The sequence below is a fragment of the Camelus bactrianus genome, chromosome 14 (genome assembly GCF_048773025.1).
Source record: "Camelus bactrianus isolate YW-2024 breed Bactrian camel chromosome 14, ASM4877302v1, whole genome shotgun sequence".
Taxonomy (NCBI): domain Eukaryota; kingdom Metazoa; phylum Chordata; class Mammalia; order Artiodactyla; family Camelidae; genus Camelus; species Camelus bactrianus.
The window spans coordinates 17,850,721-17,869,053 of NC_133552.1; the positions used below are offsets into that span (position 1 = coordinate 17,850,721).

The 18,333-nt window shown below is 43.7% G+C and overlaps 1 protein-coding gene across 1 annotated transcript in view; it reads left to right on the forward strand.

Annotated features, from left to right (window-relative positions):
- Positions 1–12,708: 12,708 nt before the first annotated feature.
- Positions 12,709–18,333, forward strand: part of ERICH6B (glutamate rich 6B) — a 39,425-nt gene continuing 33,800 nt past the window's right edge. The window contains exon 1 of the mRNA XM_074378660.1: positions 12,709–13,079. Coding sequence (XP_074234761.1) covers positions 12,761–13,079 — 319 coding nt within the window. The 5' untranslated portion in view covers positions 12,709–12,760. The remainder of the gene's footprint in view (positions 13,080–18,333) is intronic.

The following is an 18,333-nucleotide window of genomic DNA, read 5'->3' on the forward strand; positions in this document are numbered from 1 at the left end:
CTGATCAGCTAATCCACGACTAGCCCAAAGGCCTGGCCTCTTCCTAAACTGACTTTTAATGTTAAATAACATAACGGTGTTAACAGTGCCTCCTTCTGGGCACATCAAGGATTGACAGGAAAGACTGAGACCTACAGGTAGGGTTTTGAATACACTGGCCTGTTCTAGAACCAGACTTATCTCCAGTCTCCGAATGGTAGGAGACTAGGTCCCATCTACCAAATCTCCAGGCTTCTCTTGGAGCCCTGCTGTCTCATCTTTGCCAACGCAGTTGGGGCTAATATATATTGTAGGTAGGACCTCAGCAGCAAACTCCTCACCCTTCCCACTCCTCAGCCAGTGACTGCATCCACTGGTCTTGAGCCCAGCACTTGCTGGTTTCCTCCTGGACCTTAGGGGTTTACCCAGCCTCTTTACTTTTGGCTGATGTAGCTCACAATCTAGAAGTGTTTGCCTCTGCTCTTCCTGTCCTGCCAAAAATCGGAGATGCTGATTTAATAAGAGAGTTTATTCGTTGGTCATATTTAATCCCTCCAAAGTCCAAATGCAGAGCCAGGTATCTGTGCCCTTTTAGATTGATGTCTTAGCCTTTTAGAAGAAAGGGGTGTTTGGGAAGCACACCCCAAGTCCTGAGCCTGCCCGCCAGCTCCAAACCATGGAAGATCCCTAGTCGTGCTTTCACCAGTGGTTGGGATAAACTTCAGCTTTATGCTGGTTCCCAGCTATGAGCCATGCTTTAGCAGCTCAGCTATCTGTGTGTGATTTGCGCCGACTCATGGCCATGCACTCAGGGCCCAGGGGCTACAGCTGACCATGTTCATGGACACACTCTGTAAGGAAATAAACACTCTCAGCACTCCTCACCCAGATCATAATTTCCTGAACTCCCAGCAACAGGTGGAGCCCAGCAGCCGGAATCAGATCAGTCTGTGCAAGAGGCTTTCTACAGGCTTCCAGGGATTCTGGGAAGCACTGAGGAGAGACTCAGGGACAGCTCCCAGATGGCACCTGGCACCGTCCCAGAACCCACTAATTCCCAGGACTCTGTTGCCTCTTGACTACAGAGGTTTCCTTCCTTAGGAGGGGCTCACTGCCTCAGGAGTATCCCTTTTTGATCAAGGACATGGGTCCAATGTGGGATGGATGACCTAGCAAGGTCACCTATTCTCTGTCCTACAAAACTTCTAACACTTGGGAACCGCAGTCTCCCAGCACCACCCTGGGGTCTGCAGCGTGAGCAGATGAGCCATTCTGTCTGGAATCCTGAGGACTCCAGGCTTCACATCAAGGTCAGACTGGGGAATTACTCTTGGAAGAACCCAACGAGCAGTCATAACAAAAAGTCCCTTTGCTCCTGGTCATACCAGCCTTCCCAGTGCCTAATGGGGTATTTCCAGGTCACAAGTGACCCCCTTCCACTCTCATCCTGTCCCTCTCTGGTCTCTAATTGAAATCTAGAATGCTCCCCATTTCTCCAGTCCACCATGTGAAAACAGCCCCCCTGGCCAAGGCAATTGAACGTCATTCCTTAGGGAAGTTCACCAGTGGGGAGGGAGGAGCCCTGCTGGTCAGGCAGGTAACAGGAGAAAAGGCTGCAAGACTGGGCAGTAATAGCCTAGCCCCTTCCATGAGTAGGCTCCCCTCCCCTCCATCCTTTTCCCATTCCTTTCCTGTTCAATTCTCCTTCCATTTCCTTATGGTGGCTAAAGCCTCCTCCCTCCCCCAGCCATAGGACATCCTCTGGCCAGCTTTTAGTTAAGTGGGGACAGCCCACGTCCCTGACAGGCCCCACACCCCAGAAGCCACAGGTAGCGCTGGCATTCTCCCAGCTCCCTATTTTCTCCTCTCACAGATAATTGCTCTTCCGACTCATGCTAAAATTCCCCTCCCCCTCTTTCATTCATGACATGATCACACTACCCTTTAGTTTATTTTTTTCTCCCTCTGCTTAAGCAAGAAGCTTTTTTACGGCCTACAGATATGCCGCATGCAACGTTGAAGCCCCAGTGCCCGACAGTGTCCGACACATAGAAAGTCCTCAATAAATGTCTCCAGAAAGATAGAGGAAAAGAAGAAAGGGAAAAGGATGGGGGGGAGACTTGGAAGCTTATCCTTTGCAGTAGCAAATTTTCTAAGGTCTGGTTATGCACAGAATGATAGAATCAGATTCACAAATATTTGAGCAGCATGTAAGGGTGAGGCAAAGCCAAGAAAATGAAATTTAATACTGATCTATATAAATTCCTGAATCAGGTTTAAAAAAAACTTACGCTTAGCACCAAAAAAAAAAAAAAAAAAAGGTAAATAACATAAAAGCTACCTTCAAATATTTGCAGCCGCTGTGGAGCAAATCTATCATGTGTAGCTCCAGACAGCAGACCTGGGGAGGCTGGTTGAAAGCCCAAGGGAGGAAGATTTAGCAGCAGAATTCTGTGTAATTTGTTACGTGCTAAATACAGTGCCTGGCACGTAGAAATAGTGGCTGAATAATTCCACACTTACTGAGATCTTTCTGATCTTTATTATTACCAGCATCATTGTCATTATTTATTATTTATAAGAGCTGTCCAACAATCTGCCTCAAGAAGCACTGAGCCCCGTTCCCCAGAAATCCAAGGTTATCACTGGGTAGCCACCTGTCTGGGGAGCTGGTTGACCTGATGCCTACCTAACCCCTCACCTCCCCTTCTCCATAATCCTGTGATTTGAAGAACAATGCTCTGTGTGTCCTGGGTAGCAAAAGCTGCAGATACAATTCCTGGCTGAGCAAACTGTCTTTTATATAAAGAAGCTTTTGCACTCCCTGCATTTGTTGCAGTGTGCCTCCTTCAAGCAACCCCTCCAAAGCATCTCTTTGATGTTGAAAAATAAAATTGCTTTGTGTGAAAGCTCCTTTAATCTTATATAGATACAAATGCCTTGTATCTTTGGGGAGATGCCAAACCACTCTTTCTGTTTCAGAATTAATCTTATTAAAGAAAGCTCTATTTAATCCCCACTGCTTTTGCCAGAGATGCTGAATAATTCCACATCTATTGCCGCTTTACTAGGCAACCTTCCAGGATTTAGTGTTGTCCAGGAAAACATACTGGCGAGTTTAGGCTGGATGATGGCATTCCCACTTTGGGTCTAACGCTGTGGTTGTAGAAATGTTCCTTTACACATCTTTTTTTTTTTTTTTAAATTTTTATTTTGGAGAGGGGTAATTAGGTTTGTTTGTTTGTTTGTTTGTTTGTATGGAGGTACTGCTGATTGAACCCAGGACCTCATGCATGCTAAGCATGCACTCTCCACTGAGCTATACCTTCCCCCGCTTCCTTTATACATCTTTATCTCAATTTCTTAGTTAAAGAAAAGGAAAGACTTCTTCAACAATATAATTTGATTCTACAGCCAGCCAACATTTTATTCTAAATTCCTGCATATGGATGAATTCCTCATTTAAAATATTATGGGGGAAAACAGAAAATATAAATTATATCTAATAAAAATAATGAACTCAGATTAAGTCTGATAGTTTTCTTATAAATTAGCAAACATAATGCATCAGATAAAATTTTTGATTTTATAATGAAAACCCTTTAATACTGTTTAATTCAGTTAAACCCTATATCCAAATATTTGGCCATGAGCACACTTTATTTATATTTTATGTCTCCCTGAAGATCAATCTGTAATTCATTACAGTTTTTCTACATTTTTTCTGTATCATATACCCCTATATTTATAACTTTGCAGATTAGGATTCTGAAATAATTCTTTGTAAATTTAGAGGAGAATTCCACATATTAATAAAACCTGCTGTCATATCTTACAAGTAATGATGCACTGATGTCAGTTCACAAATAAATTCCCCAAAATTCCTAAAGCAAAAAAAAAGAGAGAGAGAGAGAGAGAAGGAAAAGGTAGGCGGAGCTTGCCTGTTGTGAATAATGAGTTGCTTCACTGACCATCTCAATATAATCCCATTTGATAAGCCAGTGCTGCTAGTATGGCCAAGGAAAATAGAGTTCTTATGAGGTTATTACCTGTTTTCTCTTTCCAAAGAATATAGGAAACCATTGATTAGACTATCTGGCTTGTACAATGTATTTTATATATAAATGTATATTTCATTTATGTACGTATCAGTATGTATATAGAGACATACAGTTGTATCAGTCAAATGACATTACAACTTCCTCCCTCCGAACACACTTCTCGATTTCCTTCACGAAGAGCCATCCATAAGTGATCTAACCATGCAACCGATGAAATAATCAGACGTTTGTCAATTTCAACACATATTTATGACCTCCTACTTTATGCCAGGCATTATTCTATGGCAGGAATACAGTGGCAAATAAGAGATAGTCTCAGATATGCAGATCAATGAACATGATACAAATACTATGAAAAAAATAAAACGACATAACAAGATATATAGTGACAGAGGCAGAGGGTGGAGGGGGGTTATTTTAGATCCATTGCTCAGGGAGGGCCTCACAGGGGAGATGACATCTGGGCTGATGCTTTAGGAGGAGTAGGGCATCTGAAGAGAACTTTCCAGACAATGGGAAGGACCAATGGAAGAGCCCTGAGGTGGGAACAGGCTGCAGCATGGTGAGCAAGGGGAGGAGTGGGATTCCAGGAGGACCAGGAAGGAAGCAGGGGCCAACATGGCAGATTCTGGAGGCCTTTCAAAGCGAAGTGGAAATCACTGGAGTGTTTTAAGCAAGGTCACTAAGACATGATCTGTGTTAAAAAAGATCACCTCTGAAGAATGGATTGTTGGAAAGCCAGAGGAGGGAGGCTGTTGTAGAAGATGGTGGATTAGACAAGAGTGATCACAGGAGTGATGGAGAGAAAGGATTCAGGACATTTTTTTGGAAGACATCACTAAGAGGATTTACTGATTGATTAGCAGGCTTGGGAGGATGAAAGAGAGCAGAACCAAGAATGACTCTGAGCTTCTATGTCTGAGCAACAGCATGAATTATACCAGAGGTTCGCAAACTTTCTCAGTTCACGGCACCCTCAGTATCTCAGTGAATTCTTCACAGTGCCTCCTAAGCCAGGAGAAATCTACAATGGTTTTCACTTATTAGTTATATGCAAATAATTTAATAAATACTTGTGTTGCATCCCTGTCATAGATTTATGTCCCAATGTAAAACACAAAAATTGAAAGAAAAAATAATATTCTTACTTCATTCTTAACAATGACTTGCTAATGGAATGTGTATGTCTGTTGGGCATTGCACAACTTGGAATCAGATAGCATACAGCCACCCTTATTTCCTGTTCCACGCTGATGTTTTTTTTTACTTGCTTATCTCAACAACTGCCAAAAATCCAGCTTTGCAAAATATGCCATCATTGAAAGGAATGCAGTGTAATCTAAATTACAAGTTTATACAATACCCAACAGATGTTGAGTATAGCTGTTTTTCTCAAACATTTTAAATCCACTGCAATATCCCTGTGAGTTCCTCGCAGTGCCCAGTGAACCTCAGCACTCAGATTGGTCAGACCATTCAGTGATGGGCTGGGGGCAGGGAACAGCAGGGGAGGTACTATAAGTGAGGGCTGCTTGGGTTGGATTCTCATGTTGGACGTTGAAGGAGAGCTAATGACCAAGGAAGGTTAAGGAAGAAACATGTACTACAAAACCAAATTCCATTTCATCTGAGCATAGGAAAAAAATATCCATTATCCAGTACTGGAAGTGAGGTGCTCTCTGGCTAACTTTCTGGGTAACTAACAGCTAACCAGAAAACTTTATTTTTTCAGCTGTTATTGTTGAAGAATCCCTTGGCGGACTCAGCTCACTCCCTGCGCTGTAAGTACTGAATGTGAGCACAGCTGGGCGTGGCTGCTGCTGCACCTGCCAGGTCTCAAAGGCCACACAGTCATGATCGCAAATCATCCTCATTGTCCCCCCTGTGAGCCACACTGTGATCCCAGAAACAGCAATGTCAAAATACATCTCCATAAAATGGATTTTGTTTTAAATGTATTTTAAATTCACTGGAAGTGGGAGGAATGTTATCTCAGTGGTGGAGTGCATGCTCAGCATGCATGAGGTCCTGGGTTCAATCTCCAGAACTTCCATCAAATAAATAAATCAGTAAATCTAATTACCTCCCCTCCCCAAAAAACAAAGAAAAAACCCCAGAACAACAAAAAGATAAGGGGAGAGGGCATAGCTCACTGGTAAGCGCATGCTTGGTGTGCATGAAGTCTTGGGTTCAATCCCCATTGCCTCTGTTAAGGAAAAGAAAGAGAGAAAGGAAGGAAAGAAGGAAGAAAAGAAAGAAAGAAAATAAATGCACCCTATTTCCCATCAAGGGCATAACATTAGATAAATGCTAGATGTGACCACCCGAAGAAACATAGACATAGGATTCAAATCCCTTATGCTCAAAATCTGTAATCCAGAAAGTTCTAAAACCTGAAAGTCTTCATGATTAAGTTTGTGGCAAACTGATTTGGACACAAAATCTGACCTGCTAGAACAGCGGGAAGCAAAATCCAGCCTCAACTGATACGGGGCTATTTAAAGTTTCTCTTTATTCCACTTATTGTGAAAATGCACGTGTTTTGCTGTGGAAGTACTAGTAAGATCCACTACAGGGTGCTGCCCCCAGGCCACTCTAGGGTTGTTATATATCTGTGATGTATAAGGCCAGTCTAAATCAGAAAAAAAATCTGAATTCCACAGCACACTGGCCCCAAGTGTTTTGAATAAGGGATAATTAGTCTTTAGAAACAGATGGCAGGAAGGAACCTAGATCTCTTACAGGTCAATCCATTAACACCACAATTGAGAAAAGAAGCCTGGACACATGTGTGGGAGGAGCAGGGAGCATGTCCAAGATCACATATTCCGTTTGGAGCTTAGCCAAGACAGTGCTATTTCTCCTGCCACCTGCTGCCCACGGCCCCAAAAGGCGGCCCATACATGTGCTCGTTTGTGTTGAGAACACAGGTGCTTCAGCCAAACAGGGCACACCCAAAGTACACGCTCCTACTGAGATGCTAAGTTGAGCTAACTGAACATGAATATGTCATTGATTATAACAGTTAACCATACTCCTGCTTTGTTTCAGACAATATTGAAGGTTTGAGGGAGGTTAGTTCAAAGTCATTCCAAGTGACTCTTGAAAATCAGTCCAGTAAACTTCTAACTAAAAATGCCTCTTCATCTGAATGAATTTCTTTTTAGCAAGTAGAAACTCTAAATACTATTTGTTTGTTCTTTGAAATAATTTCTTTGTTCTCGAAATATTTGGAGGAATCACTAAGAACTCGAGTGGTAAACACTGGAAAGATAACATCTCTTGCTCATTCCCACATTTAATTGTTTCGTAACTCAAAGACTGCTTCCCAGGCGGGCAGAGGAGGGCCCGGGAGAAGGCCTGGGGGAGGAAGAGGCTTGCTGACCAAGCGGCCAGATCAGAGCCTTAGCTTCCACCCCACCTCTGCCAGGGCCATCACACAGGGCCTCACGAGTTGTACAGCGCTCCATCCTTAGGGCACAGCTGGTTCCCAACTGTAAGTCCCTTTCCCTGCATTTGGTTTCCAAAGCTCGAAGCCTTTCAGCACGTCTGACCGGCCATGGCCACAGGAAGAGAGTCAAAGAACAACTCGGAATCAGCAGACTTCTCCGATCGTGGAAACAGAGGAGACATCCTGCTGACTCCTTTACCTAAAAACCACAGCCAGAACACGGAGCCCGTCTCAGGTCACTCAGCCCGGAAGCAGAGGCTATTACCAGTCTTCCTCTTTTCAGTCTAGTCTAATCAGCCATTTACAGAGGGAGTGTTCTGTTCTGTTCTGTTTGTCTGTTTGAGTTACTTATCTCCCTCTTTATTTCAACTAAGAATGTTTCAGGGAACCTGGCCTTAACCCTTCAAGAATGACAAATGGAATTCAAAGAAAACCTCACTATAGGGAACTCAGTCGGCCTCTTACTGACAGCACAATGTGGAAGGGGTTATGCAGATAGAAATCTACCAGATTGTGGCAGTATGCTGACCTCTGGCATTAAAGCCTTATGCCTCTTCACTAAATAATCCCAAGCACATCATCAGTAAATACACTTGGCAAAGCACTTAGCACTTTATTGATGCTTTCCTTTGCTTGTCCATGTATTCATTCAGTGGGTACTACTGAGAGCCTACCACCTGCCCAACCCCATGCTAGGTGCAGGCGTGCAGTAGTCAACTGTGCTAACACGGTACCTACCGGCCACCACCAAACAGCCTCCGCTGAAGGCCCCATCTCTCTCCAGGAGCTGGAAACATCAGGCCGAGGCACCAGGAGGCAAAGTGTGAGAAAGAGCAGACCTCTTAGGGTATCTTTCGTCTTCCCGCTTTTGATAGAGATGTGGCTCTACCTTCTGATAGAGACAGAACACTATGGTTTTCCTACCAAAAAAACCCCCAACAAGACATGTGCGCTGATAAGCCTGCCTGGGAATCAAGCAGGTCCAGGCAGTGGTGTGGACAGAAGCAGAAACAGGGAGCGCGGTTCCATTCAAAGAGGGCAGTCTCCAGTCAACATCACTGTCCCCATGTGGGGAAGCCAGCCCGGGGTCCCCGAGACGCCTATGTCCAAGAGGTACCAGAACTCTTAACTTTTTGTGAACTCTGCCCATTCTAAACATTCACTCTAATTTTTTAAAAACTATTTGAGTTGAAAAGAGTATGTCTGGCAGCCTGCTTTGATTGTGGCAGCCACTTTGTGAAGCTAGTCTAGGGATTGCTGAGCTAATCAGCTGATTATATCAGCTATTATAAAGTTGATGTTTCCTGTTGTGACCACAGAAATTAACCTGCAATCTGGCAGAAACCAGGGTCAAAATGAGTCAAGATCTAAATCACAAGTCAAAACCAAGACGTTTGCCTCGGACACTGGGGACCAGGTTGCCATTACCATTTATTTCTGCCTGACAGCTTTTCCTTTACATTTCTTGGCGAATTAAAGGGAAAGTGTTGAGAATGTGGTTTCTTCTTTGATCTGTAGAATGAGAATGCAGCTGACTGGAGCCTTTTTAGAAGGCCTGATGGGAAAACAGAGAGAAAAGACTCTTAACCCTGAGCGACAGCATGCCATTGATAAATGCATTCTGGGCTATCCAGGGGATCCACTGATTTTGATCTTTTATCTTAAGCAGATAAAAAATATGAAAGCTGGTCCCAAGTGCAAGCACACCTTTGATGGAGCACCTAGTGCCTGCATGTGCTCCTTTACTGCTTCCAGGGCACGGCCAGACAGACCCCTTCTCCTAGGGCTCTTGACATCCCCGGTCCCTTCTGTCTCCCTCTAGCTTACAGGTATCAGGAGCAAGCGGGGATTAGGACTGAACAGCTATAGTAGGTGGTGTGTTTAGGTTTTAAATAAAAATAAGGCTGGAAGGGCTCCTTTAAAACAGAAGAAGCACCTGTAGACACAGAAGCCCCAAAGCTTTCCCAAAGCTTTGCACCATCTGCCGCAAAGGCAGCAACCTCCACCCTCATCTCATGTATGATCTAAACTTCACCTCCTCCATGAAAAGACACAGGTCCATCACAGAGCTGTAAAGTGATGGAGAAAGAGCAAGTCAATGACAGGCCGAGCTCCCAGGCTCTACTTCCTAACTGCCTGGTGAGTGGCCACAGGAATCCTCTTGTGCCGGAGTCACTAATCATATCACCACCCAACACAAGATGCTTATTCATGGGTGTTTAAGCTCTTCAGCCACCCTGCATGCCCACCCGGCTCTGCCTTTACTTTACTGCCTTGTCATCCCTCTGCCAGGTCAGTTTTCCCTGCCCGAGCAGGTCTGTGTTATTCCCCACTCACCCAGCCCTCTAAACTGTCAAGCTATCCACGAGGACTTTCCCCTTCTCTTTACCGGATCTTACAATCAGTTCTTTTCCACATTTACATTTCGTGAAGCTGCCTGTCACAGGCTGGGTTCTCTAGAGATAGACTCCAAGGTGCATGCTGTTGAGAGGCAATCTGTTGAGATGTAAAATGTTTCTTAGGGACCAACCCCTGAGACAGGAAGGACAAGGAAGCAGGACCCGCAGGAGAGGCCACAGTGGAGCAGGCTTGGCAAGACCGGCCTTGGAGGAGAGCTGGTGGGTGAATATGACCTCTCAGAGGTGCCCCGCCTGGACTCAGATGGACTTTTATACCCCCACCTTCCTTTGCCACCAGATGCGGGCGCCCCGAGAAGGGCGTGGCTTCTGGAAGTTAGCTCCCTGCAGCTGAGGCAGATCCTGAAGGGGCTGGGGGCTGGCGGCTGACCATGCTCCCACAGCTGGGCAGCAAGTCCTTCCTGGAAAAGAGGTCTGGGCAGCGCACCCACATGCACCACACTGCCCTAGGCTAACCCTACAGGAATCCAATAATCCAAGGGCTCTAGCAACCCTGTGGGTGGACAAATATGGTCCATTACTGATACTGACCCAGGCTCCTGGACCCCTTTAATCAATAAAAATTGGTATGAGGCCAGATGAGGAATTCAGGCAAGGCTTTGTTGGGACGCGGGCTGCAGCACAAAGGAACAAAAACAAGTAACTGGTGCCCTTGCTCACTCCCTGAGCGGGGGTGAGCTGGCCCCTTAAATGGGGTGAGGGGAGGGGCGGACCCAGGGGTCAGGCTGGGGGGGGGGGTCTGCCCACCCCCTTGGTGGTGCTGTGTGTGGGGATCCTACCCAGTACCCAGTTTTTGCTCCCAGCACCTCGGGAGTGGCAGTTGGGTTTTGGCTTTTTTGTATCTTACTTGTTCATAATTTGCCCCCATGACATGTGTGCAATTATTTTTAGTCCCTACAGTTTCTTTGTACTCTGTTGCTGGAGGAGACAAGGAGACATTTGTCCCAGTGCAAGCACTGCAGTAAAGGGTCCCAGGTCCCAGCCGTCTCATGTGAATGTCTTCACACATCACACCCCTCATCTAAGGCACCATGTCCCACGTATGCTAGACAGTGATCCTCATGCTTTCATCTGGCTGATTCCCCAGAACAGAGCTTCCCAATCAGAGATCTGGAAAAAGGCAGACCAAAATATTTATCTCTCAAGTCCTCAGAGCAAACAGGAGGATTCTGGGCCAGTTGCCTCCACAATGAGCAGCTTATCCCATTGAGCAGAATAACTATTATCCTTTTTAAAACTTTGGGATGCCCTGCTCCAGAGCATCTACTCTTGGTCCTTCATTCAGTTGCTGATCATTTACTCTGGGGACATCTATTATGCATCAGGCACTGAGCTAACCACTGCAGACAGAGTGTGGAACAGGTCACACAAATTCGGTCCCTGTCATGGAGACACTTAAGGTCTAGTGGAAAAGAAAGATTGAACAAGTGAACACAGAAACAGAACCATAATTAGAAATAGCGGTAAGTGCTAGAGGAGAGGATAAAGGGGTGGGAGAGTAGAGGAGGAGGGTAAGAGAGGAAGTCACAGAGACCGGCAGGTACCAGATCTTGAAGGACCCTGGGAGCCACAGAATGGTGTTCGCGTTTTAGTCTCAGTGCCAGAGAAAGCCATCGGGGGATTTGTAAGCAATGGATATCATGATGTGATTTGTCTTTTGACAAGAACACTCCTTGTAGAGAATGACTATAGGGCAGCAGCAGGGGTGACAAGAAGGCCAGTTAAGAGCGTGTGGCGGTCAGTAATCCAGACTAGAGGTGACGCAGTTCACTGCAGGCAGTCACAGTGGAGCGGGGAAGAGAGGAAAGACTCGAAATATATAACAAGAATCAGTTCTTGCCCTCAAGAAGTTCATGCACTGTTGGAAAGACGGACATGTAAACAAACTATTTAATATGGCAAAATCGTTACTTAATGAAAATATAGAAGGGACAGATGGAGCATCGGGTGGAGAGTGGAAGACTTCGTTGGGGGATGTAGGTGCTGACAATTGTGTTGAAACAAAAATAAGTAAGCGTTTGTCAAGTGAACTAACAGTGAGTGATGCTTCTAGCAGCTGTGGCAGCCGTGATAATGTGCCTCGCAGGAGCCCGACTACAGGGGCCCCCACTGACCAAGACCCGGAACGTTGTGTTCTTCCCCGCCTGCCTGGGCCTCTTCCACTGTGCTGCTCGCTTTGTGTATGGAGTTTTATTTGAATGTCTGCTTTTCTCCCCAGTCTCAAGCTCCTGGAAGACAGTCTCTGTCATGGTTATTGTTGCAATAACTATTTCTTGGTGACTAAATGAAAGTCTTCTCTAATGATTGTACCACTAAATACCAATCATGCCTTCATTTTCCAGCCAGCCTTCCTCATTTACTTCTTACTGTGCAGTCATTTAATATGATATTTTTCTTTCTCTCTCTGGCTTACTTCACTTAGAATGACGATCTCCAGGTCCATCCATGCAAATGGCATTATTTTATTCTTTTTTATGGCTGAGTAGTATTCCATTGTATACATATACCACAACTTCTTTATCCAGTCACCTGTTGATGGACATTAAGGTTGCTTCCATGTCTTGGCTATTGTATATAGTGCTGCATTTCAAAGGCACTGTCTTCAGGTGTGGTCTCTCCAACCAGCTCCTCGGGGGTAAAACCTCAGGCTCCTTTTTTTGTGCCTTTTCATGGACCACCAGGTACTGATCTGCACACTCAAAGGGCCATCCAAAGAGCACTGGATGAAATGAGGGGACAATATGCAGTAGGCAATTCCTGACTAATGGGGTTTTACTCCTTTCTTGGTTCCCAGGATAACAAAGTGAGCTGCCTGCTGCAGAAGGCTTTCAGCTGCTTAATGCCTCCCCAGCATGTCTGCTGAAAATCACAGCCCATCGGAAACATCACCTCCTCACTCTCCCACAGTTTTCCACCATCCCACCCAGACCTTAGCTTCAGAGGAAGAGGATACTGAGGGAAATGAGAAGAGTTCATCTGAAGAATCTTTATTTCCTAAAGACAAAAAGTCTCTGGAGGAAGACCAGCACCTGGAGGAGGAGGAGGAGGAAAAGTATCTGAAAGGAAAGAAATATCTGCATGAACAGGAGCATCTGAAGGAGGAAAAGTATCTACAGAAGGAAAAGCATCTGGAAGGGAGAGAGGATCTGTATGAAAACTTTCTGGTAGACGGTGAGTATCTGGGAAGGATGTCCCCTAGATGCTAGCTAGAGCATCACAATGCCTAGGAAAAAAGAACAGATTTGAGATACAGCCAAAGCTCAAATGATCAGTCCTACCCACCACGCTGACTGCCTCGTTAACCACCGCTGACCAAGTTTCATGCCCTACCTCACAGCTGTGCCCCAGAGCACTGTGCCAGCAGAGCAGACAGGGAGCCCTGAAGAAGGAGACGTGCTTGTTCATAAAAAACCAAAACAAGGCAAACAAAAAACACCCCCTCCTTTGTATCTTTTCCTATCCTTATTGCACAAGTAATACGAGTGCATGGTGGACGTTTGAGAAACTGTATAGATGGAAAAAGAAGAAAGCAAAAATCACTCTCATCCAGAGATGATGTTTTCGCACTTTGGTAGTAATATCCCCAGACTCTACCTAGTGCTTGTAACTTGCCTTTTAAGATACATTATTTGTATAATACATAAATATAAAATTATTTCTATATTTATATATTATAATTATAAATACTACACACTTACATGAGTATCATTCATGCTGTAAAATCTTCTACAAATCATTTGAGTGGCTGCATCACACTGTATTTTCAAACCATAATATTTTTAATTGATTTCCTATGATTGATCATTTATTGCTTGATATTTGTGTTACTTTTTTAAACAGCTCTTTGATAAACATCCTTACAGCTAAATTTTTTAATGACCTCTAATTATTTCCTCAAATACATTCCCGTGATCTGTTGCTATGTCAACAGAGACTAGAATGCTTCCCAGAGTGCCCGCTCATCCCACGCTGCTGATGGGTACTTAACTTTGGAGTGATTTCTCTCATCCTAGGGCTGACATTTTTTCAATACTGTTTCTGCAATTGGCAACTTTTCTTTAAGTTGGGTTTTATTATTTGACAGTGGCCTCCCTGCCTGTGCTGTTGCTCCAAGTGGCATTAGCCATATGCATTTATTCACAGGCCCACACAGTGTCTTCCCTTAATGTTATGACTGCATGGCTATATCCAACCAGAAACAGAAAGTTAATCCAGGTCATCTGCATCATTGTAATGGTGACCTAGAAATAGAACTATTTTTCTGGACCCTGTTCTGTTACCAACTGCAAGCATCTCAGGCAGCTTGAATTTTTAAATCCCAAAGTGATTGCACACAACGAACATCCTAAAAGGTGGGGGGTGGGGGTAGGGGTAGTTCAACAGCCACAGGCATTTTACCTTTACGTCCTGTCCATCAATTCAGTTTTATCATCCTAGATTCCTTCTACCCTCACGAAATTTCAGTTAGTACATGGGGAAGGTAATTCCTCCACTGCTGGGAGATTCTCTTTTCTGTGTGCCTCTACCATGAAGCTCCCTCTCAGAATTGTTAATGTCCCTGCTGTTCGAGTACCAAGTGTAATTTTAATACTGGAAAATAGCATTCAAGCCATTTCTTTTGCACAGTATGAATCAAGCATTCTTAACATGTCCCTGCTATGCGTCAGATCTTCGTAAATATATTACCCACTAGAGTAGGACAAATACAATGCTGTCAAGTGAATGGAAATGTGTATAAAGCAAAAGCTTTGAAAATAAATGCCCTGCTAGCCAAAATTGGAGAAGCACTGAAAAAACTGGAAGGGAATACTAAAATACCTTTAAAGGCACATGGAAGCACGTCTCGGTCTACAAAAACCCAAGGTACCAAGCCAGACTATACAAAACAGGTTAAGAAGGGGTTTACAAGAGGATCTTAAATTTTCAAAAGAGTGTACATCAAGATTTCTTTATGTAGAATTTCCTCCCAATCCCTTTAAGATATAATTTTGTTTATCTCTTGTTTTGAACCTCAGAGCCTAACAAAAGTGCATTCCTGACTCATAACAGATGCTCAGTAAATGCAAATTGAATCAAGTTCAATTTCATTCATTTCACAAAGCCAGGCATGTATATACACACACATGCATGCACACACCCGCATGTATTTTTAAAAACAGCTTTATGAATGAATTGGTACCTATAAAATGAGCCCTAGAAATGACAAATGGGCTTCCCTCTCTTATGCTGAAGGATTAATTGTTAGAGGCTAGTGGTGAGGCACTGTAGTGAGAAGGATTCTGAGCCCCACTTTGGGCTCAGCAGGAAAGAGTGCCATGATCCACTAGTGATGTCTGCCACAGGATCAGGAGAGGAGGAAGGAGCATGCATGCCATTTAGTTGTCTATTTTGTGGCAGATATGAATCTGCCACAAAGAGCATTTTTTTCTTCCTCTCTCAAGAGCTCAACTGCGCAGGTTTGAATGCCACTCTCTCCCACTTATTAGTTACATGAGCTTAGGCAAGTCACTTTACCTCTCTGTGTCTTAGTTTTCTTGGCTGTAAATTAGGGATGACAGTAGACCTACCTTACTGTATGTTTGTGAGGACTGAAGGGGTTAAACTATGCAAAGTATTATGCGGTATGCCAGGCATACAGCATTTTAAGCCTATGTAAGTGTCAGCTACTATTACTATTATTATTATTGTCATTATATTTTATTATTCCCTTACCATTGACTTGTGAAGGGTGGATTACATTCCCCTGGCCACATTTCCATCCTTTGTGAAACGGACATAACAAAAAGACAAGAGAAGATGCAATGAACTAGGGTGTGGGAGGAATCTATGCTCCCACCCAGCTACTCTGCAGGCAGGTCAGTTTCAGAGCCTCCCACTGTCCTGGACAAACCAAAGTAGCGTCAGACTGACACCCTCCATCCCCTCTCTTCTTTAAAGGGATGATTTTCTCCATGGTTTGTGAGGAAATCCAGTAATATTAGAGGAGCAACTTGAATATAAACACAGCTTTGATTGCTACTGAATAATCACTAATTACATATGACGGGTCTTCCCGGACTTGAACCCAGGAGGTCCCAAATCATTTTTGTGAAACATGGGTATAAACCCTCTGGTGTCAGAGTCAGAAGATCCAGCACGGGGTGGGGGGGGGGGGAGGGTTGACCTCAGGCATGTCACTTACTTTCTCCAAGTTTCACTTCCCCATGTGAAAAAATACCTGGTGGTTGTGACAATGAAATGAAAGAACATTCTGAAGACACTTTGAAAGCTCTCCCAGACCATGCAATGGTAAGGTGTGAAAATGCTCTTCTGATCTTACAAGGTCCAGGAAGGCTCTAGAAAGAAGACGTCCTAGCTATATTTCTGTCCTGCTGTCACAGAAGCGGAAACCACCCCATAAGGTCTTTTTTGTTTTCTCAGAATCCAAGACCTTCCTAAAGATGAATTCTGCTCTGTGGCAAATAATGCCAGAGAGGTGTCACAGTATATTACTTCTGATTCATAATATTTTTACTAAATGGTACTTTGAGCCACATAATTGGCTGGATTTGATTTTCTTTACCCTTGCTAGCTCCTCTTTGGTGGCTCCAAATGCTGTTTGGCCTAAATGCTATAATTTGGATGCCATTTCCAGTTGAGAAGTGGTGTACCAAGGATCATTTCCAAACAGGGAACCTGGCAGTTCTGTGTCTTTAAAAAGATAGTTTTGAGACATGCTGATAAGGCAGAGATGGGTGAGCCAGACAACTCATCAAGCAGGAAAGCTCACAGACTGTGGGAGAGCTTCCCATCAGGGTGCCTTGAGTTGGCCACTATCGGGGGAAGATGTTGAGCCCCAAGACCGATCGCCCCCAGCCTCCACTCTGCTCCTGTACAGACAGCATCATTTTCTGTGCACGTCTTGTCCTGAAGGTCAGGAGCACAGGCCAGTGGCACAGGGTGTGTATGGTGGATGTTTCACAATCTTTGTCTCCTTTAATCCTCCAGCCACTCTTTACCCCTCACTTCACAAATGAAGATCCTGGAGTTTGAGAGCCAGTATGTGACTTGTCCAAGGTCACGGAAAATAATTAGAGGAGCCAGGACAGGCTTCCAAGCCTTGTCATCTTTCTATTCTAATCACTTCTTTCTTTGTCCTTTCCTTCCTCTTTTATCTTTTGTTTCTGGTATTTGCTAAATTATATGCATATTTCAATTGTAGAAGAGTAACATAAAAAGAAACAACATCTACTTTTGTTCATTTTTAATGGGAAATTTGAAAAGCAGAAAATAGAAAAATATCTCCCAACCTGTTAATACCCAGATACAAAGCTGATTCACATTTTAGCAACTTTTACTGTGTCCCTCCTGCCTTTATTTTTTGCATGTCTGGTGGTGGGTGGTCCTTGTTTTGCTGGATCATTTTAAACATGCTGTATATACAAGTTTGGGTTTTACTTTTGTAACTTAGTATTATGACTTCAATATTTGCCTGTGTTGCTTAATTTTTGTAGGCATCATTTTAACAGCCAACTAATAGTCCTCAATAATAGTATGTCTCATGGGTTAACTATGGATAAGTGTAAGTGTTGAACATTTAAGTTTCAAACTCAAATTTTCTTTTTTTTTTCAAATTCAAATTTTCTGATTCTCATTTCTTTACTGCTTTTACTATGCCATTCTCTAGTACTAGAAGTGATAGTATATTTTATTTCAATTATACATGAAATTCTTGATGTCATATCATTCAAGGTCAACAGTCAGGTGATTAAATGACACAAGTAGTCTTTAAAATTAAAAATAATTTTAAAAATATTTATATTCTCTGAACCTCAGCCACCTCTCCTATACAGATAGATATCTTTCATCCTGTGACAGGCAGGCCTCTGTGATAACACAAAATAGTAACACAGCAAATTTGAGTGTCCAAAATCCACGATTTCATGAAAATTATCTTCTCAAGTTTTTTCTGATTTTATAAAATTTCAGCCTCATAATTTCTAAAGGATACCATTAAGAGAGACAACACTAAAGAAAAGCAAAAATAGAAAAATTCTGTAAATCAGGGCCACCCCAATCCCAGCATCACATATTTAACAACAGATTTTCTAATAGAAAGAATGATTCTTTCCCTTTTTACCCCAACATTGTCTTTCTGTTCTTTCTTCCAACAGAATTCAAGGCTCATTCATCGCAAACCCCGCCTGATCTTAAAGCAAGGTAATAGTTTTTGATTTTTTTTTTGATAAATCAGGTGAAAATCCATGCTTAGGGATGATGTTTCAGGAGGCTTTGCAACATCAAAGATGGAGAGTGGGAGTGAGGGTGGGGTAGGGGCTGTGGGGAGCAGGTCCCCTGAGAAAGGAGGGGTTCGGGTAGGGGGTCTCCTGGAAGTCACACCCAAGGACCTCCCAATACTGCTCCCTCTGCCACTCAGCCACTCACA